The following is a 22433-nucleotide window of genomic DNA, read 5'->3' as shown; positions in this document are numbered from 1 at the left end:
CTAAAGGTGTTATTGTTAAATCTATCAAGACAATAAGGGGATCTCAAAGGGTAGAGAGAAAGTGATCCCACTGATTGCAGGAAATCTAGGATAAGGGGACATAATCTAGGATAAGGTGACACCGTGGGTGGCACGGTGGTACAGTGGTTAGCACTGCTGCCTCACAGCGCCAGAGACTTGGGTTCAATTCCCGCCTCAGGCGACTGACTGTGTGGAGTTTGCACGTTCTCCCTGTGTCTGCGTGGGTTTCCTCCGGGTGCTCCGGTTTCCTCCCACAGTCCAAAGATGTGCAGGTTAGGTGAATTGGCCATGCTAAATTGCCCATAGTGTTAGGTAAGGGGTAAATGTAGGGGTAGGGGTGGGTTGCGCTTCAGCGGGTCGGTGTGGACTTGTTGGGCCGAAGGGCCTGTTTCCACACTGTAATGTAATCTAATTTAATCTCATCTAATCTAAATCTAACAACTAACCTCAGACATGAGGTTAAGAAGTCTAGTAGAAGTTTGAAAAGCTTTCACAAAGCACAATTCACAAGGCTCTAGCGATTGTAACGAAGTCAGCCAGATGAACCTCATAAAATCTGAGTTCCCTGATTGGGGCTGTTAACCTAATCCAATCAGGGAGCCCTAGCTGACAGATATAAACAGGAGTGTCTGAGAGCTACTTCTGAGGAAGCCGAACCAGTGTCACGTACTATGCAAGTGGAACTAAAGACTGACTTGGTAATGTGATACCAGCCTTTGTGGAGTTATTTCAGTGGTGACAAGAGAGAAAAAAATACACTCCTGAGTTGGGTAAGCAATTCTGGCATCATGCAGGTATTTCAGAAGGTTGACGCTGCCATCGAAGACTGGGCCCAATATATGGAAAAATGCCTTTTTTTTTCCTGGGCAAATGACGTTGGGGCAGATGAAAAGCAACAAGTAATTCTCCTGAAAGCTTATGGATCCATAGCTTTTTTGGTTATTAGGAGCCTAACGTTTCCTGAGGCACCAAACTTCATCCCCCAAAGTAAACTGTCTTTCTTAGAGGAGTCTTGTGTCCGGCATTAGTGTTCCTGATGTCGTTTGACCCTCCACCTCAAGTCTGGGATAATCAGATTTAACCTTTAATCAGTCTTCTCCTCAGTCGCAACCCTGTTGAAGCTATCCCTGTAGTTGGACACCCTTCCAGTCACCACTGACAATATCAGACTTTGGACGCAAAAAGATCCGGTCCTGGCAAAACTAAAACAGTTTGTGGTGATGGGGGATACAAAAGGGCCGTCACAACCAGAATTGAAACCTTTCTGGACCCAGAGAGACCAGATCACTGTAGAGGATGACATTTTGTTATGGGGAGCAAGTATGATTGTCCTATGGAAAGGTCGTTGCCAGATACTGGCTGAACTCCATCAGGGTCATCCAGAGGCTTCCAAAGTGAAGATGTTGGTGAGAAGTTATGTCTGGTAGCCAAGATTGGATGCTGACATAGCCACATTGATGAGGCAGTGCCTAGATTGCCAAAATTACAGCCAACCGCTTTTCTTTTTATTTCAAAAATATACTTTATTCATAAAATAATTTGATGGTCTGTACAGTTGGACATGCCATACATATGGAAACATTCCATTTCTTTGCATACTGAAACAGAGTAATCATTCCTATTTACAGGTCGGTACGATTACATTTTTAGCGGAGGCGTCAGCAGAGCCCAAATGACTGGATGGGCCCCCTGTTCTTCTTTGGGCAGACAGACGTTACACAGTGGTCTTTGCCCACCGCGCCTTGGCGGCAGCTGCCCCAAGCTTCAGTGCATCCCTCAACACGTAGTCCTGGACCTTGGAATGTGCCAGTCTGCAACACTCAGTCGGGGTCAATTCCTTCAGCTGGAAAATCAACAGGTTTCGGACCGCCCAGAGAGCATTCTTCACCGAGTTGATGATCCTCCAGGCACAGTTGATGTTTGTTTTGGTGTGCGTCCCGGGGAACAGGCCATAGAGGACCGAGTCCCGCGTCACGGCACTGCTCAGGACGAACCTCGACAAACACCACTGCATTCCTCTCCAGACTTCTTCTGCGTAGGCACATTCCAGAAGGGAGGTGTGTGACAGTCTCGTCCCCCCCACAGCTGCTTCGAGGGCAGCGTGCGGTGTGGCTGAGAGTCCGGGTGTGCATAAAGGATCTCACAGGCAGAGCCCTTCTCACCACCAGCCAAACCATGTTTCGGTGCTTGTTGGAAAGTTCTGGCGATGAGGCATTCTGCCAAATGGCTTTGACAGTCTGCTCAAGGAACCGCTCGATAGGATCCGCCCTCTCCTATTCCCGAAGGGTCTCGAGGACACTACGTGCTGACCACTTCCAGATGGACTTGTGGTCAAAGGTGTTTTTCTTCATAAACTTTTCCACGAAGGACAGGTGATACGGAATGGTCCAACTACTCGGAGCGTTCCACGGCAGCAAGGCCAGGCCCATCCTTCGCAACACCAGGGACAGGTAGAACCTCAGTACGTAGTGACACTTGGTGTTTGCGAACCGTGGATCCATGCACAGCTTGATGCAGCCACACACAAAGGTGGCTATCAGGGTGAGGGTGGCATTGGGTATATTTTTTCCCCCGTTGCCCAGATCTTTGTATAGCGAGTCCCTTCGGACCCAATCCATCTTTGACCTCCATATAAACTGGAAGATGGCCCGGGTGACTGCAGTGGCACAGGTTCTGGGAATAGGCCAGACCTGTGCCACGTATAATAGCAATGACAGTGCCTCACACCTGATGACCAGGTTTTTTCCCACGATGGAGAGCGACCGTAGCTTCCATCTGCCCAGTTTCTGCCTCACTTTGCTGATACCCTCCTCCCAAGACTTGGCACACGCCCCAGCCCCCCCCGAACCAAATACCCAGCACCTTCAGGTCCTGACGGTGAAGTGAATCGAGGATTGGTCGGCCCAGTTCCCGAAGAGCATGGCCTCGCTCTTGCCTCGGTTTACCTTGGCCCCAGAGGCCCGTTCAAACTGGTCCCATATGCACATGAGTCTGCGCACGGACAGCGGATCAGAGCAGAAAACGGCGACGTCATCCATGTACAGGGAGGCCTTAACCTGCAGGCCCCCACTGCCTGGAATAGTCACCCCTCTCAGGCTCACATCCTTCCTGATGGACTCGGCAAATGGCTCTATGCAGCACACAAACAAGGCAGGAGAGAGAGGGCAGCCCTGCCTGACTCCAGATCTGACTGGGAAGCTATCTGATTCCCACCCATTGATTGAGACTGCACTGACAATGTTGGTGTAGAGCAGTCTGACCCAATTGCAGATTCCCTCCCCAAAGCCCACTTTGGAGAGAACATCTCTCATATACCTGTGTGATATCCTGTCAAAGGCTATCTCCTGGTCCAGACTGATCAGGCAGGTGTCCAACCCTCTGTCCTGCACGTAGACGATCGTATCCCTGAGGAGTGCGAGATTCTCAGCGATCTTCCTGCCCGGTACAGCACAGGTTTGGTCAGGGTGAATCACCGACCCTAGAGCAGACCTGACCCAGTTGGCGATTACCTTTGACAGAATTTTGTAGTCCACATTCAACAGTGAGATTGGTCTCCAATTTTTGAGTTCCTCCCTCTTCCCCCTTCCGCTTGTAGATGAGGGTGATGATGCCTTTCCTCATGGATTCACTCATGGTACCTGCCCGAAGCATACTGACATACACCTCCAGCAGGTCCTGGCCAATCAAGTCCCACAGAGCGGAATAGAGCTTGACCGGTAAGCCGTCACTTCCAGGAGTTTTATTCTTTTCGAAGGACTCGATGGCTTTGGTCAGCTCGTCCAGAGATAGCAGCTGGACCAGCCTCTCGCGTGGTCTGTCGTCTAAGACCTCCGTGATAGAGGACAGGAATGACTGGGAGGCTTCACGTCATACAGACTGGCATAGAAGGATTACTGATCCTCATGACATCAGCCTGAGATGATGTTATCGAGCCATCTTCCTTCAGGCTGCTGAGCACGGAGCTCTCTTTGTGCACCTTCTGGAAGAAGAAACGTGAGCAAGTCTCGTCCTGCTCCATCGAGTGGACCCTGGACTGGAAGATTATCTTGGAGGCCTCCGAGGCAAAGAGCAAGGTTTGCTGGCCCTTCACCTCCTTGAGGTCCTCTGTGACATCGACCCCATCGTCTGCAGCAGGAACAGGTTCTGCATACTTTCCTGGAGCTGGGACAGTTTTCCCCGCCTCCCTCTCGCCTCCTGAACACCTTTGAGGATGAAGAACCTCTTGATGTTCCCTTTTACTGTTTCCCACCAGTCCGCTGGGGACTCAAAGAGGGGCTTCACGTTTCTCCAACCTGCGTAGTCCCTCTTGAGCTCCTCAATGTTTCCCGGGGTCAACAGCTTTGTGTTCAGCTTCCACATTCCCTTACCAGCCCGCTGCTCGTCCTGTAGGTGACAGTCGGCCAGCAGGAGGCAGTGGTCAGAGAAGAACACCGGCTTGACGTCGGTGGATCTGACCGAGAGCGTTCGGGACACAAACAGGTAATCTATCCTTGAGCGGATAGATCCGTCTGCCCGTGACCAGGTGTATCTACACTGCGCTCCATCTGCAGGGGTGCTGAAGACGTCGTGCAGCTTGGCATCTTTTATCGTGTCCATCAGGGCTCTGGACGTGGTGTCCAGTTTACTGTCCCCCCCGCCGGATCGTCCATCTACATCAATGATACAGTTGAAGTCTCCGGCCAGAATGACCGGCCTGGCCTTGGCCAGCAACAGTGGAAGCTGCTGCAGGACAGCCAACCGTTCACTCTCACCCACTGGGATGTACACATTAATCAGTCTCAGGGGAACATTCCTGTACATGACGTCGGCGACGAGGGGGCGCCCGTCCACCACCTCCATAACCTCGGAGATGGTGAAGTTGCCTCCTCGCAACAGGATACCCAGGCCGGAGGCGCAACTATCGTTGCCCCCCAACCAAACTGACGGCCCATGGGCCCACAAGCTCGACCATCTCCTGTAGCTGCTGAGGTGCGGTATCCCATACTCCTGCAGGAACAGGACGTCGGCTTTAACGTTGGCCAGGAAGGCCATTGTAGAAACACATCGCGTCGCCGATTTGATGCTACGCACATTGATGCTGGCAATTTTTAACCCCATTTTAACAGTTTACGAGGTTAACAGTGTCCATTTGCTGCTGGTCTTGCCCCTCTGGGGTAGCTGTGTGTACACCCGTGGTGATGGCAAACTGCTGGACCCTCCCAGGGCTGAGGTAGCTGTCCGGCTCCACGCTGAAGCCATTTCCCCGCTCTGGTGTCTTCGGGTCGGGCCCAGGGTCCGCACCGTCCAGTTCTCCATCTGACAGCGGGGCTGTCACAAGACCGCTGCTCCCAGTTACCTGGAGCTGTGGGCCGGTGGGTACCTCTTGGTTCTCACCGAGTGGGGGGAGGCCATTACCCGTCCCCTCAGAGGCATTGTCATTTCCAGCTTGGGGGTGCTGCCCTCCTTTTTCCCCACGGCGCTCTGTCTCTTCCTCTGGTGACGAACCTCCTTGCACCTGTCCTCACCGTTGGAGGAGCTGCCTGTATCCTCATCGTGTAGGTGTCGCTTCCCCCTTCGCTGGGTGGCTTTGGGGGCCTTGAGAGGTTTCCTCTTCCTGCTTTTGACAGTAATCCAATCCTCTGCCTCCTTTGATCCCTCCTCTTCCATTTCCTCCGTCTGTCCTGAAGGAGCTTGGATCAGCTGCTGCATCTCCCCGCTGTCTGCCGTCTGCTCCGCTACAGCCTGCCCTTCCTTCTGGGTGCCTCCAGACACCGTTCCCGTGCTGTTTTGTGGTACCTTGCTGGTCTTAGGTGGTCCATGGCTCGTGTTGGCACCTCATCTTGGGTAGGCCTTGTACATGTGGCCCGCCTCTCCGCACAGATTACAGTTCTTGGCCTCCTTACATTCCTTGGTCGGGTGGCCTTCCTGCTTGCAGTTTCGGCAGACGGTCATCTTACAATCTGCCGACATGTGGCCTGACCTCCCGCAGGTTTGGCACACTTTCGGCTGCCCTGCGTATGTCAGGTAACCTCTGCTTCCTCCGATGGCAAAGCTGGAGGGTGGGTGGAGGATGTTCCCACTGGCATCGACCCTCAGGGTTACCCTGACCTGTCGTTTGCTGGTCCAGATCCCGAAAGGATCGACCACATTGGTACTCTCTCCCTCAACTTGGACATATCTTCTCAGGAAGGTCAGGACATCTGCTGCTGGGACGTGGGGGTTGTACATCTGGATTGTTACAACCCGACTCCTTTGCGCAGGAAGCACACACAACGGGACCGCCGACAAGATGGAGAACAGAGGTTCCCCTTCCTTCTCCTTGAAGACCTTCAGGAGCTGCTCGCAATTCTTCACGCTCCTGAAGGTCACATCGAAATAGCCTGCCGCAGGGAAATCCTGCAGGCAGTACATGTCCGCTGCTTCGAACCCGCAGCACTCCAGCAAAATCTCTTCCTCACGAACACCGTCCGTTCGACCGGTGTGCGCTCCTCCACCTTCTTCACAGTCACCCTGACTGTGTTGCGAATGCCCTGGCCAGGGCTGCGAGCGGCTGCTGAGGCCATAGCTCTGAGGTTGGCTGTAACCGCTACCCCACGTTCGTGGGAATGGCAAAGTAAATCCTGGACTCAGTTATATGTCAATTATGCTGGCTCTTTCATGGGCTCAATGTTCTTAGTCGTTGTGGATGCCCACTCAAAGTGTATAGAGTTCATTCATCAAACATGGGGACAACAATAGAAAAGCTGCAAGCTTCTTTTGCAATACACAGGCACCCAGAAATGTTGGTTACAGACAATGGGCCATCATTTACCAGCAGGGAATTTGTGTATTTTTTAAAGTCGAATGGCATTTGGCATATATGGACTGTTCCATACTATCCACTATCCAATGGTCTGGCAGAAAGAGCAGTCTTACAGAAACAGCCTGAATCTTCACTGGACACCAAACTGTCCCAGTTCCTATTCAGTCATTTAACCATTCGATCAACCAAATTTCAGATTATCTGAACAAGATCGCAAGGTCCTGACTATGTTATCCGGCATTCGATTAACCAAATGATGTCCTACGTATAATCGTGGTTCCTCTGTATAGGGATGGCTCCAACTGAGTTGCTAATGGTGAAAAGACTCTGCACCAGGTTAAAATTGATCTTCCTGGATCTTGAGGGGGGAGGCATCAGGAATACCAATGCTGGACGAAAGACTCCTCTAAGCGGGAGACACAGTTTGGTGCCAAAATCAGGGAAATTGCCCTGCATGGGCAAGAGGCATGGTGGACATGAGGTCCCATGATGTACAAAGTCTGCTAATTTAGGCACTCCTGAACAAGCATGTGGACCACATGAAAGCTGCAAACTCACAAACAGGGCAGGAGCAAAGCATACCTGGCTCTTTAGAACAGCTGGGAAGGTTATGGGAACCCTTGTGTTCTCCCGTTCCACCTAATATTGAAGAAATCTCGGAGTCTGAGATGGACATGGTGGATGGAGAGTAATCTAGACTCGAAATGTTATCTTGCTCTCTCTCCATGGATGCTGCCTTACCTGCTGTGATTTCAAACAACTTTTGTTTTCAGTACAGATTCCAGCATATGTAGTAAATTGTTCCTCCAACATTTAAGGCATTTGGATCAGTACATAATTAGGAAAGATTTGGAAGGATTTGGACCAAACGCAGGTAAATGGGAACATGGTCGATGTGGACTAGTTGGACTGAAGGATCTGTTAAAAAAGGAACTGAGGGGCAACTTTTTAACAGAGAGTGGTGCAAAAAAGGAACGAGCTGCCAAAAGAAGTGGTAGAGGTGAGTACAATTACTATATTTAAAAGGCATTTACTCAGGTACATGGATGGGAGAGGTTTCAAGGGATATGGGCCAAATGCAGGCAAATGGGACTACTCCAGTTTAGGAAATCTAGTCAGCATGGATGTTGGGCTGAAGGACCTATTTCTGTGCTGTATGACTATGATAAAAACTAGGTAAAAACAATGACTGCAGATGCTGGAAACCAGATTCTGGATTAGAGTGGTGCTGGAAAAGCACAGCAGTTCAGACAGCATCTAAGGAGCAGGAAAATCGACGTTTCGGGCAAAAGCCCTTCATCAGGAATACAGGCAGGGTGCCTGGAGAGTGGAGAGATAAATGAGAGGAGGGTGATGGTGGGGAGAAAGTAGCATAGAGTACAATAGGTGAATGGAGGTGGGGATGAAGGTGATAGGTCAGAGAGGAGGGTGGAGTGGATAGGTGGAAAGGAAGATAGGCAGATAGGACAAGTCATGGGGACTGTGCTGAGCTGGAAGTTTGGAGCTGGGGTGAGGTGGGGAAAGGGGAAATGGGAAACTGGTGAAGTCCACATTGATGCGCTGGGGTTGAAGTGTTCCGAGGGGGAAGATGAGGCGTTCTTCCTCCAGGCGTCAGGTGGTGAGGGAGCGGCGGTGAAGGAGGTTCAGGACCTCCATGTCCTCAGCTGAGTGGGAGGGGGAGTTGAAATGTTGGGCCACGGGGCGGTGTGGTTGATTGGTGCGGGTGTCCCAGAGATGGTCCCTAAAGCGTTCTGCTAGGAGGCGTCCAGTCTCCCCAACGTAGAGGAGACTGCATCGGGAGCAACGGATACAATAAATGATATTGGTGGATGTGCACGTAAAACTTTGATGGATGTGGAAGGCTCCTATAGGGCCTTGGATGGAGGTGAGGGAGGAGGTGTGGGCGCAGGTTTTACAGTTCCTGCGGTGGCAGGGGAAGGTGCCAGGACGGGAAGGTGGTTTATTGGGGGGCGTGGACCTGACCAGGTAGTCACGGAGGGAACGGTCTTTGCGGAAGGCGGAAAGGGGTGGGGAGGGAAATATATCCCTGGTGGGGGGGTCATTTTGGAGGTGGTGGGAATGTCGGCAGAAGATTTGGTTTATGCGAAGGTTGGTAGGGTGGAAGGTGAGCACCAGGGGCGTTCTGTCCTTGTTACAGTTGGAGGGGTGGGGTCTGAGGGCGGAGGTGCAGGATGTGGACGAGGTGCGTTGGAGGGCATCTTTAACCACGTGGGAAAGGAAATTGCGGTCTCTAAAGAAGGAGGCCATCTGGTGTGTTCTGTGGTGGAACTGGTCCTCCTGGGAGCAGATACGGCGGAGGTGGAGGAATTGGGAATACGGGATGGCATTTTTGCAGGCGGTAGGGTGGGAAGAGGTGTAATCCAGGCGGTTGTGGGAGTTGGTGGGTTTGCAAAAAATGTCGGTGTCAAGTCGGTCGTCATTAATGGAGATGGAGAGGTCCAGGAAGGGGAGGGAGGTGTCAGAGATGGTCCAGGTAAATTTAAGGTCAGGGTGGAATGTGTTGGTGAAATTGATGAATTCATCAACCTCCTCGCGGGAGCACGAGGTGGCGCCAATGCAGTCATCAATGTAGCGGAGGAAGAGATGGGGAGTGGTGCCGGTGTAATCACGGAAGATGGGCTGTTCTACGTAGCCAACAAAGAGACAGGCATAGCTGAGGCCTATACGTGTGCCCATGGCTACCCCTTTGGTCTGGAGGAAGTGGGAGGATTCGAAGGAGAAATTGTTAAGGGTTAAGACCAGTTCAGCCAAATTAATTAGAATGTCAGAAGGGTACTGTTGGGGACGTCGGGAGAGGAAGAAACAGAGGGCTTGCAGGCCCTGGTCATAGCGGATGGAGGTGCAGAGGGATTGGATATCCATGGTGAAGATCAGGCGTTGGGGGCCGGGGAAACAGAAGTCTTGGAGGAGGTGAAGGGCATGGGTGGTGTCTCGCTCGTATGTGGGGAGTTCTTGGACTAGGGGGGATAGGACAGTGTCGAGGTAGGTAGAGATGAGTTCAGTGAGGCATGAGCATGTTGATACAATGGGTCGGCCGGGGTGGTCAGGCTTGTGGATCTTGGGAAGGAGGTAGAACCGGGCAGTGATGTTGATTCACGAATGTTTATACCAGAGAATGACAGATTTTGGTTAATCAAAGGTGTTAAAGAATATGGGCCAAAGGTGAGTATTATGAGGTAGGTCAGGTCAGCAATGATTTCACTGAGTACTGGGACAGATCTGACAGATAAATGGCTGCCTCCTGTTCTTAGGTTCCTGCCATTTATGATCTTAATCCCTATTCACAAGCACAAAATTGCAATGTTAACATCATACATACGGAATGGAGGTTCTGGTCACTAATATTCACAGTACACAGGTCAGAGTAATTATCCACACAATGCAGCCACTTCTGTAAAGAACAACAGAGTAGTTGATAGAAACTTGAATCAATCCTGGCAAGTTCCATAGCTGGGTGTAGATATTGTTTAAATGAGATAAACCACATTCACATTAAATGAGATAAACCGTGCCTACTTCTTTAACCAAGACTCCCGCCCACCCTCTGACGACCCCTTCTCCCGCCTCCAACACACCCCATCCACCTGGACACCCCGTGCTGGCCTCCTACCTGCCCTCGACCTCTGCATAGCCAACTGCCGCCGCGATATTAACCACCACCTGAACTCCCCCACCCCTCCCACCCACTCCAACCTCTCACCCTCGGAAAGCGCAGCCCTCCACTCCCTCCATTGCAATCCCAACCTCACCATCAAACCAGCAGACAAGGGAGGCGCGGTAGTAGTTTGGCGCACCGACCTCTACACTGCTGAGGCCAAACGCCAGCTCGCAGATACCTCCTCCTACTGCCCCCTTGACCATGACCCCACCCCCCACCACCAAACCATCATCTCCCAGACCGTCCATAACCTCATCACCTCAGGGGACCTCCCATCCACCGCCTCCAACCTCATAGTCCCACAACCCCGCACCTCCCGCTTCTACCTCCTGCCCAAAATCCACAAACCTGACTGCCCAGGCCGACCCATTGTCTCCGCCTGCTCCTGCCCCACCGAACTCATCTCCGCATACCTTGACATCGTCCTGTCCCCCTTAGTCCAAGAACTCCCCACCTACGTTCGGGACACCACCCATGCCCTCCACCTGCTCCATGATTTTCGCTTCCCCGGTCCCCAACGCCTTATTTTCACCATGGACATCCAGTCCCTGTACACCTCCATCCCCCATCACGAAGGACTCAAAGCCCTCCGCTTCTTTCTTTCCTGCCGTACCGACCAGTACCCTTCCACAGACACCCTCCTTCGACTGACTGAACTGGTCCTCACCCTGAACAACTTCTCTTTCCAATCCTCCCACTTCCTCCAAACGAAAGGAGTAGCCATGGGCACCCGCATGGGCCCCAGCTATGCCTGCCTCTTCGTTGGATATGTGGACAATCCATCTTCCGCAACTACACTGGCCCCACCCCCCACCTTTTCCTCCGCTACATCGATGACTGTATCGGCGCCGCCTCGTGCTCCCACGAGGAGGTTGAACAGTTCATCCACTTCACCAACACCTTCCACCCCGACCTCAAATTCACCTGGACAGTCTCAGATTCCTCCCTCCCCTTCCTCGACCTTTCTATTTCTATCTCAGGCGACCGAATCAACACGGACATCTACTACAAACCAACCGACTCCCACAGCTACCTGGACTACACCTCCTCCCATCCTGCCCCCTGTAAAAACGCCATCCCATTCTCCCAATTCCTTCGACTCTGTCGCATCTGCTCCCAGGAGGACCAGTTCCAAAAACGCACATCCCAGATGGCCTCCTTCTTCAAGGACCGCAATTTCCCCCCCGACGTGGTCGACGATGCCCTCCACCGCATCTCTTCCACTTCCCGATCCTCCGCCCTTGAACCCCGCCCCTCCAACCGCCACCAGGACAGAACCCCACTGGTCCTCACCTACCACCCCACCAATCTCCATGTACAGCGCATCATCCGCCGCCATTTCCGCCACCTCCAAACGGACCCCACCACCAAGGATATATTTCCCTCCCCTCCCCTATCAGCATTCCGTAAAGACCACTCCCTCCGTGACTCCCTCGTCAGATCCACACCCCCCACCAACCCAACCTCCACTCCCGGCACCTTCCCCTGCAACCGCAGGAGGTGCAAGACTTGCGCCCACACCTCCCCCTTCACCTCCCTCCAAGGCCCCAAAGGAAACTTCCATATTCGCCACAGATTCACCTGTACCTCCACACATATCATCTATTGCATCCTTTGCACCCGATGTGGCCTCCTCTATATTGGGGAGACGGGCCGCCTACTTGCGGAGCGTTTCAGGGAACACCTCTGGGACACCCGGACCAACCAACCCAACCACCCTGTAGCTCAACACTTCAATTCCCCCTCCTACTCCACCAAGGATATGCAGGTCTTTGGACTCCTCCATCGTCAGACCACAGCGAAACGACGGTTGGAGGAAGAACGCCTCATCTTCCGGCTAGGAACCCTCCAACCACAAGGGATGAACTCGGATTTCACCAGTTTCCTCATTTCCCCTCCCCCCAGCCTGTCTCAGTCAAATCCATCAAATTCAGCACCGCCTTCCTAACCTGCAATCTTCTTCCCGACCTCTCCGCCCCCACCCCAGTCTGACCTATCACCCTCACCTTGACCTCTTTCCACCTATCACATTTCCGATGCCCCTCCCCCAAGTCCCTCCTCCCTATCTTTTATCTTAGCCTGCTGGACCAACTTTCCTCATTCCTGAAGAACGGCTAATGCCCGAAACGTCGATTCTCCTGTTCCCTAGATGCTGCCTGACCTGCTGCGCTTTTCCAGCAACACATTTCCATCTCTGATCTCCAGCATCTGCAGACCTCACTTTCTCCTCAAAGATAAACCACATTCAGCCCACTTCACTTCGGCTTTATCTAATATTCTTTTTCATGTTTAAGGCATGGCAAGTTTGTATTTCTCATCAACTCAAAATGTATAAACCTTTTGGCCAGAATGAATGGTCAAGCCTTTTGGATTATTAATGCAACAAAAGCATAAATTGCTGGCAAAACTCAGCAGGTCTGGCAGCAGCTGAGTTTTGATGAACAGTCATTGGATTTGACATGTTGACTCTGCTTTCTTCCCATAAATACAGCCAATCTGCTGAGTTTCACCAGCAATTTCTGTTTTTGTCTCAGATCTCAAGTACTCTCAGTTCTTTGTTTAATTGGATTACTAATTACCCTTGTTTTAGAATCATACCCTAGAAAGACGTACAAGAAATCATCTAGGCTATCCTGATCTTTTTAATCAAAAGGTGGATATATAACGTTGGAAGGTTGTTGACCATGCACAACTTTTCTTTATACTTATTAAAAACTCTGCTCAAGTTATTTATATCTGCATCTACAAATTCCCAATTGACAATCATTTGTCTTGTGCTTGCTGTGAAACTTCTGCATATGTATCTCTACACAACCAATTCCTCACCTCATCATCTAATGCCTTTGTTCCCAATAAAACCCTTAACTCTTCCACATCATGGTCACTGCATCCAATATAGCCTGCCAGCAGGGAATTGGTTATGGAGTAAGCAACAGACACTAGCCACAATAGGTATGTACTCCAATTTATAGGATCTGGCTAATGTTTCTTCTAAGTCATGCAATTGTGCAGAACTCCCAGGATAAATGCGTATGGAGTCAGATATTAACTAATATCCCCTCTATACTGTCCCATTAGACTTTTGCAGAATGGGTCTAGCACAGAACTTTTTTTTATTGTCATCTTTTCCCTGGGGTCGGGGAGTCCAGAAATAGAGGGCATAGGTTTAGGGTGAGAGGGGAAAGATATAAAAGAGACCTAAGGGGCAACTTTTTCACGCAGAGGATAGTATATGCATGGAATGAGCTGCCAGAGGAAGTGGTGGAGGCTAGTACAATGACAACATTTAAAAGGCATCTGGATGGGTATATGAATAGGAAGGGTTCAGGGGGATACAGGCTGTGTGCTGGCAGGTGGGACTAGATTGGGTTGGGTCGGCATGGACAGGTTGGACTAAAGGCTCTGTTTCCATGCTATACATCTCTATGAGGGTGTTGCTGGTTAGGCAGCATTTATTAACCATCCTTAATTGCCCAGAAGGCAGTTAAGAGTCAACCACATTGTTGTGGGTCTGGAGTCACATGTAGGCCAGACCAGGTAAGGATGGCAGTTTCTTTCCCCAAAGGACATTAGTGAACCAGATGGGTTTTTCTGACAATCGACAGTGAATTCATGGTCATCATTAGACTCTTAATTCAAGATTTTCTTTTTATTGAATTCAAATTCCACCATCTACCATGGCAGGATTCGAGCCCAGGTCCCCTGAACATTATCTGGGTCTCTGGATTAATAGTCCAGCGATAATACCATTAGGCCATTGCTTCCTCCATATACATTGTAAAGCTCCCTCTGTACAGTTACAAGTCAACACTCACAGCATGGAGTTAGATACAGTGTAAAGTTCCCTTCACGTTGTCCCCAGCCACTCCTAGGTCAGGTATAGTATGGGGTTAAATTCAGTAAAGCTCCATCTACACTGTCCCCAAACATTCCAAAAACAGGTATTGAGTAAATCTCCCTCTATACTGTCGGCATCAAACATTTGCATGTCAGGAACAGCAAAGATGGGCATAGGCAAACAGGATGATATGAGGATGGACTTCAGACAACCAACGGCAAAACCATGGAGGCAGTTCACTTGATATAATGAAATCTCCAGGAACATGTCCAGCCAGATTTACCATTTGTAGAAGAGCCAGGGAGCTTACCAACACTCACCAAGAAATCTCCATTCAGCACGTTTTCTTTAGTCGGTTTAGGAGGCTTGTCAGTTTGTTGGGCTGCATCCACAGGGGCTGGCTGTGGATCCAAGCTTTGAACTGGCTTTGGTCCAATTACAACATGAAAAACCTTCTCCTTAGTACTTTTCTGAGCCTTCACCCAGTGTCCAGCATCTGTAAAAAAAGCACACAAACAAAGACTGTGCATAACGTTGTATTACTATTGTCAGCCACTGAGAATGATTTTATGTAATGTAATCTTGGTTATCCTCTCATAACATTCATCTAGAGAAACAGTCCACTGCACTTGGGGACAGGACACGGTTTGCTATAGTTTCAGATAAGAGTAGTGACTCTGGTTAAACCATAGAATCCTTACAGTGCCGAAAGTTGCCATTTGGTCCATCAAGCCTGCACCGACCTTCTGAAGAGATCCCACCCAGAGCCAGCACTGCCTACTCTTTGCCTGTATTTCCCATGGTTAGTCCACCTAGCCGACACATCCCTGAACACAACTGAGCAAATTAGCACGGCAATCCACCTAACCTGGACATCTTTGGACTGTGAGAGGAAACCAGAGCACCGGAGAAAATCTATGCAGACACAAGGAGAATGTGCAAACCACACAAAGACAGTCCCTGGAGATTGGCACTATGAGGATGCAGTGCTAACCACTGAGCTACTATCTAAAGTCAAAATGTTTTTGATTAAGATTTGCACTAAGTAACAAGATAGGGTTAATGAGGGTTAGTTCAGTTGATATTGTGCAAATAGGATTTCAAATGATATTGTATAAAGTATGACTGATTGCATTCTGTGGATCAGGAGCTCAAGGATCCAGTTGCAGAGTGTAGACCAGAGGTCTAGTTCTCAGAGTTTGGAGATGAGTTTGTTTGGAATTGTAATGTTGAAGGCCAAGCTATAGTCTATGGATAGGAGTCTGACATAAGTATCCTTGTTATCCAGATGTTTCATGGGCAGGTGTAGAGCCAGGCCAGGTGTTTACCATGGACCTGTTGCAACAGTAGGTGAATTGCAAGGGACCAAGGCTGGCTAGGATGCTGGAGTTGATATGAGCCATGACTAACCTCTTGAAGCATTCATAACTATGGAATTCAGAGCCACCGAGTGGTAGTCATTGATTAGATTAGATTCCCTACAGTGTGGAAAAGGCCCTTCAGCCCAACAGGTCCACACCGACCCTCCAAAGAGTAGCCCACCCAGACCCATTTCCCTCTGACTAATGCACCTAACACAATGGGCAATTTAGTATGGCCAATTCACCTGCACATCTTTGGACTGTGGAAGGAAACCCACGCAGACACGGGGAGAATGTGCAAACTCCACACAGACAGTTGCCTGAAGTGGGAATCGAACACAGGTCCCTGATGGTGAGGCAACAGTGCTAACGACTGAGCCACCGTGCCGCCCCATGAGGTATGCTGCATGAGTTTTCTTTGGTACCAGGAAGATGGTGGTCTTCTTGAAGCAGGTGGGGACTTTGGATCATAGTATGGAGAGATTAAAGAGGTCAGTGAATATTCCCACCAGCTGGTCCACACAGGATCTGAGGGCTCAGCCAAGGACACCATCTCGGCCAGTCCTTTTGGGAGTTTTTTCCATGGGTCCTGCCATATCAATATCATCATGTGCTTTGAAGATCAAAAATCTACTGAAAGTTTAAATGGATCTTTGCTCAAACTAATGGCCATAAAATCAAACTGACAAAAGTTATTGTAAAATATGTTATCATCAATATTAGCTTTACCCATTTGAAATTGCCAGCGGTGATAATTTTATCTTTAAAATATTGAGCACATACTAAGCGATAGCAAATCATAAATATTCTTTTGTGTGGTATTGCTTCCTCACTCATTGCTCCATATTTCAGTTGAGTTTAGAATAACTGTACACAGAGAAGGATTTCAAAGATCACATGTGGAAGACATTCCTCTACATACTTCACAGAGACTCCAACCATCTCCTCTTGACATTCATTGGCATTCCCATTGCTGAGTCCCTAGTAGTAACATCTGGGTTGTTGTGGTTCTGTTTGCCGAGCTGGGAATTTGTGATTAGATTACATTACAGTGTGGAAACAGGCCCTTCAGCCCAACAAGTCCACACTGACCCGCCGAAGCGCAACCCACCCATACCCCTACATTTACCCCTTACCTAACACTACGGGCAATTTAGCATGGCCAATTCACCTGACCTGCACATCTTTGGACTGTGGGAGGAAACCGGAGCACCCGGAGGAAACCCACGCAGACACGGGGAGAATGTGCAAACTCCACACAGTCAGTCGGCTGAGACGGGAATTGAACCCGGGTCTCCGGCGCTGTGAGGCAGCAGTGCTAATCACTGTGCCACCGTGCCGCAGACATTTCGTCCCCTGTCTAGGTGACATCCTCAGTGCTTGGGAGCCTCCTGTGAAGCGCTTCTGTGATGTTTCCTCTGGCATTTATAGTGGTTTGAATCTGCCACTATAAATGCCGGAGGAAAGATCACAGAAGCGCTTCACAGGAGGCTCCCAAGCACTGAGGATGTCACCTAGACAGGGGACGAAACGTCTGCAACACAAATTCCCAGCTCGGCGAACAGAACCACAACAATGAGCACCCGAGCTACAAACCTTCTCACAAACTTTGAGTAGCATCTGGGGGAAAGGGGAAGGGGGAGAGGGTGTCATCATTGACCAGACACTGAACTGGACAACCAAATAAGTATGTGGTTATCAAAAGCAGGTCAGAAGCTTGGAATCTTATGCTGAGTAACTCACTTGCTAACTTTTCAATGCCTGTCCATGATCTACAAGGCACATGCAGCAGTTTGATTGAATACTCTTGTATTGTCTAGATCAATGCAGCTCCAACAACACTCAAGAAGCTTGACACTATCCAGGATAAAGCAGCCCACTTGACTGGCACCCCGTGCACCAACTTCAACATTCAACTCCCTACACCATATGGACTACAGGAGTTCGAGGAAGCAGCTTATCACCACTTTCTCAGGGCAATTAGGATGGGTAATAAATGCTGGCACACATGCTGTTCTGTTGTATTATTCTATTACATGATGAAGGACCTAAGTAGAGAATGATAAAATAGCGATTGTTCTCGGCAGAGTGGGTTAGAAAGACATTTAATAACACCTCCCTTATATTATTTGAATATTAAAGTAATGAGAATTTTGATAAAATTTGTTAGGTACCCAGAGGACACAGATTTAAGGTCAGAGGGAATACGAGAAGTTGTTATGACTAGAAAAGCACTGTCTGAAGGCATGGTAGAAGGAGATTCAACAGAAACTTTCAAAGACAATTGGGTAATTATGTGAAAAGGAAACATATGGTTATGGGAAGTAGGACTATTTGTGACAAATGGTTTTCCCCTTTGCTACTAGATGTTATCAAAGCTGTTTTACAATTTTAATTTGCTATTGTTGTTTATTAATACTGTTTGTTTATATTTTTAAATAGGGATTTGCCTCATCTCTTGGAAGTTGGATGTGTGGTGTGGTGGAGTAAGAAACAGCACCATGAAAAAATTTAAAATACCAAGAAGATACTTTCAGATATACAATGATAGATGTTTTTGAAACAATCTTTCTTGGGTTCACTACGATATGTACCTTCCAACTATGAAAAGGAAAATGTGCTTACTTTGATATCCTCCCTTGAAGATCTTCCTTATTGGAAAGCAATCCATTGAGACACTCTTGCCATCATCCAGCTTATATTGATTTTGCAACATAATTACTGAAAAACAATAAAAAAAATTAAAAGAGCATCAAATGCCTAACATGTAGCTGATGCTCACTGAACTGGCATTATTCTGGCCCAGTTTGAATTCAGTAGCTGAGAGAATATATCTTTCTTATTCTTAGTTTTCTCACATCATGTGAAGGGTGATTCTAATGAGCTCTTGGAACCATGGTTACAGGCAGTTATCAGATCTACGCAACCATTAACCATGTATAAGCCTGGACTGTGAGTACAGATGAACAAACAACTTTAAGGACCTTCACCATTAAATCAAATCCTTCATCATCCAAACACCATGCATGTTCACTTCCCAGAGGAAGCAGGAACAACTAAATGTTGTTCAAACGACAGAATTTTGGCTGATTTGGCTCCAAAGACGGGAATGATGAGGCCACCCTTAGACTCCTAATTGCTGGGGTCAGTTAACACATAGCAAGAATCAAAGTGGGGAACTCCTGCTAGGTTTGTTAATTGGGTAGTGATTTACCAAATGACTAAGTCAGAAGATGCTGGGTTCTTATCTCATTTAAAAATACAGGATCTGAGTGGGCTTGATAAGGTAGATATTACAAAATTGTTCTACTGTTAAGGAAATCCAAGTCATTGCAGGATTTACACATCAATACATACTTCAAACTCTGCACCAATCATAATGTCTCCAAACCTCTGGCACAATCTGAAGATCATGTGTTATGGACCAGAAGAGAAACCCTCAAAATACAGTAACAAGATAGCCTACACCCTAACTTTCACATATATTTAAAGGCAAGTGTAAGGTGCTGTATTCCACACATAATTCCATTGATTTAAGCAAACCACACTGTATTCTTACAACACATGTAAAATTGAAAAAACAACTGGCAATAATTTTAACTCTCCTGTAATATTTAACAAGATAATGTCTTATTTCACCGCTAATCATCAACTGTTTCAATACAGGCAACACCTCACAAATACACCCTTTGGCAAAAATGCAACTCAGCAAAACAGTTCTGGTTCTCATACGCTGCCTCTTTTGATTTTGAAGAAACCTCGCTGTCTGAGACCCTAGCAGCAGGGAATGCAAAGCTTTTAGCTCAGCCACCAGCACACCTTCAACTAACTAAAAGCAAAACTAAAAACCCTCCTGGGTCTGTGTGAGCCCCGACCCTGTCCACTCATGATTCTTTTGTCTCATTTTTTCAAAAAGAAGCACCCATGCAGAACTCATAAGCTGTTTACCAATTGTCTGTCTGAAAGAGACATTCAGAGAAGGTTTACAAGGATATTGCCTGGTATGGAAAGTGCTAGCTATGAAAAAAGGTTGAGAATGTTAGGATTGATTTTATTAGAAAAAAAGATTAAGCAGGGACCTGATTGAGAGGGGACCTGATCTACAAAATCATGAAGGGTATAAACAGGATAGATAGAGATAAGCTTTTTCTCAGGGTGAGGGATTCAATAATGACAGGTCACGCGTTCAAGGTGAGGGGTGAAAAGTTTAAGGGGATATACGCGGCAAGTACTTTACACAGAGGGTGGTAGGTGCCTGGAACAAGTTGCCAGCAGACGTGGTGGAGCAGGAATGGTAGATTCATTTAAGATGCATCTGAACAGATGCATGAGTAGGTGGGGAGCTGAGGGATACAGATGCTTGGGAATTGGGCGATAAGTCTAGACAGTGTATTTGGATTCGTTCAGGCTTGGAGGGCCGAAAGGCCTGTTCCTGGGCTGTAAATTTTCTTTGTTGTTTGTTTTTTTTATTCCAGCATCTTTCCGCAAGAGAAACAGGTAAGGACGCATCTCTCTTAAAGGCAGTGCTGTCGCATACGAACCTTATCATCTTACACTCCACAGTCACCTGATGAAAGAGCAGAACTCCGAAAGCCAATGCTTCAAAATAACCCTGTTGGACTATAACTTGGTGATGTGTGATTTTTAACTATGACTCTTTGATCCACTGACATCGGGTCTGTATAAATATGAATGGCAATTAAGGTTAAACCAGGTCTACTGTGTTCATGGCTGGTTGAGAAAATGGTCTGTCTCTACCACTCTCCATGAGGCCTCTTTATCTCTTTTCCTCCAGACATGGTTCGTCCAACTGCTGCTGCTCCCCTGCTCAATGTCCCTAACATCACCACATGTTGCTAGAGGCCTTGGGAGACTGCAATGAAAAGGTGAGGACGTGGAAAGTGAGACCTGGTAGGAAGCTGCTGCCCACATGCAGGAAAGAAATGCAATATTGAAATAGGGATGGTGGGAAGAGGACTTGAAGGAGAGAAAGGATATGGGATTGAGAGAAAGGCCCAAGAAGACCCCTCTCCCCAAACACGCTCCCTCCACCATTCACACTGGCACCAGAGTTTAATGACAAATTCAAATTCCAACATCTACCACAGGAAATTCAAACCTGGGTTTCCAGAATATTACTGAGGTTTCTGGATTAACAGCATAGCAATAATACCACTGGGCCATCATCTCCCCTCCACACCTTAGGAGCAGATATTAGCATTAACTGAATTTATATTCCACCAGATACTGCAATGAGATTTGAACCAATGACACCAGAACATTAATGTTTGTCCTTCTAATATATCTACACATTCTTCCTGTTCAAGTAATAATCCAATTCCCTCTTTAACATTCAATTTCATTTGCCTCCCACACTCTCAGGCAGTGCCCTCTTTCTCTCAAAGTAAATCACTTCACTATTTATCTGCATTAAATTTCCTGTTCACCCACTCGATCAACCTGTCTATGGAGTTTAATGCTATGCCCCTCATAATTCATTTTCAAACGTTTAATTGACTTCAAATTTTGAAAATGTCCCCTATACAGCTAGGTCTACGTCATTAATATTTATCAGGAAGAGCAGCAGTCTATAATCAATCCCAAAAGAATTCCACTTTAAACCTTCTTCCAGTCTCATAAAATGTTATTAACCATTATTCTCTGTTTCTGTTACTTAGCCAATTTCATATCAATGTTGGTACTCTCCCTTTTAAATCCCAAATGGAAACTTTCCTCACAAGATTGTTGTGCTGCACTTTGAAAGTCAATGCACAACATATCAGCAGCATTGCCCTGCTCAACCATCTCTGTTACCTCAATAAAAAACAACTCCATTTGTTAGTTAAACACAAATTGTCCTTAACAAATCTACGCTGACCTGTCGTTGCTTGGCTGATCTTTATACTCAAATGTAAACATCTGTACTTCTCCAGTCCTCTGGCGCCACTTAGGTCTAAGGAGGATTGGAAAGTTATGGCCAGTGCCTCTGAAATTTCCACATCTTGGTTTCTTCATTTGCATCTCTTCCAATCCTGGTGCCTCTAAAGCCAGGCAATCTATTCAAAACCTCTTCTTTGCAATTTCAAACACTTTCTTAAAGTGGCAAAGATCAAACAAATTAACTTAACTTAAACTGCAATCATTACAAGGTAGCATTTACACTTGCTCTGTCACAGCATGTTATTATGACGTCTGTGTTACTGTGCTATATCTACCCAGCTTACTAAGGGCACCTGAAGCATCATGACAGATTTTTGCTTGAGAAATATAGTCTGCACAGCAATTTTTAAAGTTTAAGAATTGAGAAGTCAGGAGTTCCAGGGTTTGAGAATTCCCTCGAGTCTCTATTTCCATGTCTGCCTCTTGGTCTCCCCCCTCTCTTCAATCCCATGTCAAACTCAGCAGAGAAGTAGGAAAAGAAGATGAAATATCAAAGCCAAAAGAAGTCCAGCCACCATTTCAAGACTGAATGGGCAATCAAATATCAATGTATTCAGCCTGTTCCAGAGTGTCGCAAGGACTTTTACTGCATGGTATGTGAGACCTACTTGAGCTGTGCCAGACACGGGGAGAAAGACATCATAAGGCACTTGCGCACTCAGAATCACTGCAAGAGAGCTGAGAAACTGAACCCTGTCTACAGGAAAAAGGATCCAATTCAACTCATGTTTGCTGGACTTGGCAAAAATTTTAATGTGTTTCTCAAAAAGGTAATGCAAACATATATTCAAAGTAGAGTAGAGAGTTCTCAAG

The 22433-nt window shown here is 47.8% G+C and overlaps 1 protein-coding gene across 6 annotated transcripts in view; it reads right to left on the bottom strand.

Moving 5' to 3' along the window:
• The window catches only part of xrra1 (X-ray radiation resistance associated 1), an 88540-nt gene that overhangs the window by 56484 nt on the left and 9623 nt on the right, over window positions 1–22433 (bottom strand). For 4 of the 6 annotated variants that reach the window (XM_087988461.1, XM_087988464.1, XM_043692539.2 and 1 more), the window contains exons 2-4: window positions 18306–18401; window positions 14640–14815; window positions 10143–10214 (exon numbers count right to left, since the gene is read on the bottom strand). In XM_087988461.1, coding sequence (XP_087844587.1) covers window positions 10143–10214; window positions 14640–14815; window positions 18306–18396 — 339 coding nt within the window. In that variant the 5' untranslated portion in view covers window positions 18397–18401. Of the gene's footprint in view, window positions 1–10142; window positions 10215–14639; window positions 14816–18305; window positions 18402–22433 lie in introns of those variants that run through there. The other 2 variants (XM_087988466.1, XM_087988465.1) reach the window with 2 other exon arrangements.

Source organism: Chiloscyllium plagiosum, unplaced genomic scaffold (genome assembly GCF_037043375.1).
Source record: "Chiloscyllium plagiosum isolate Xiang-an unplaced genomic scaffold, Cpla_swu_hap1 HiC_scaffold_6, whole genome shotgun sequence".
NCBI lineage: Eukaryota > Metazoa > Chordata > Chondrichthyes > Orectolobiformes > Hemiscylliidae > Chiloscyllium > Chiloscyllium plagiosum.
The sequence above is the reverse complement of the archived record's forward strand: the minus strand, read 5'-3'. Positions and strand labels throughout refer to the sequence as shown.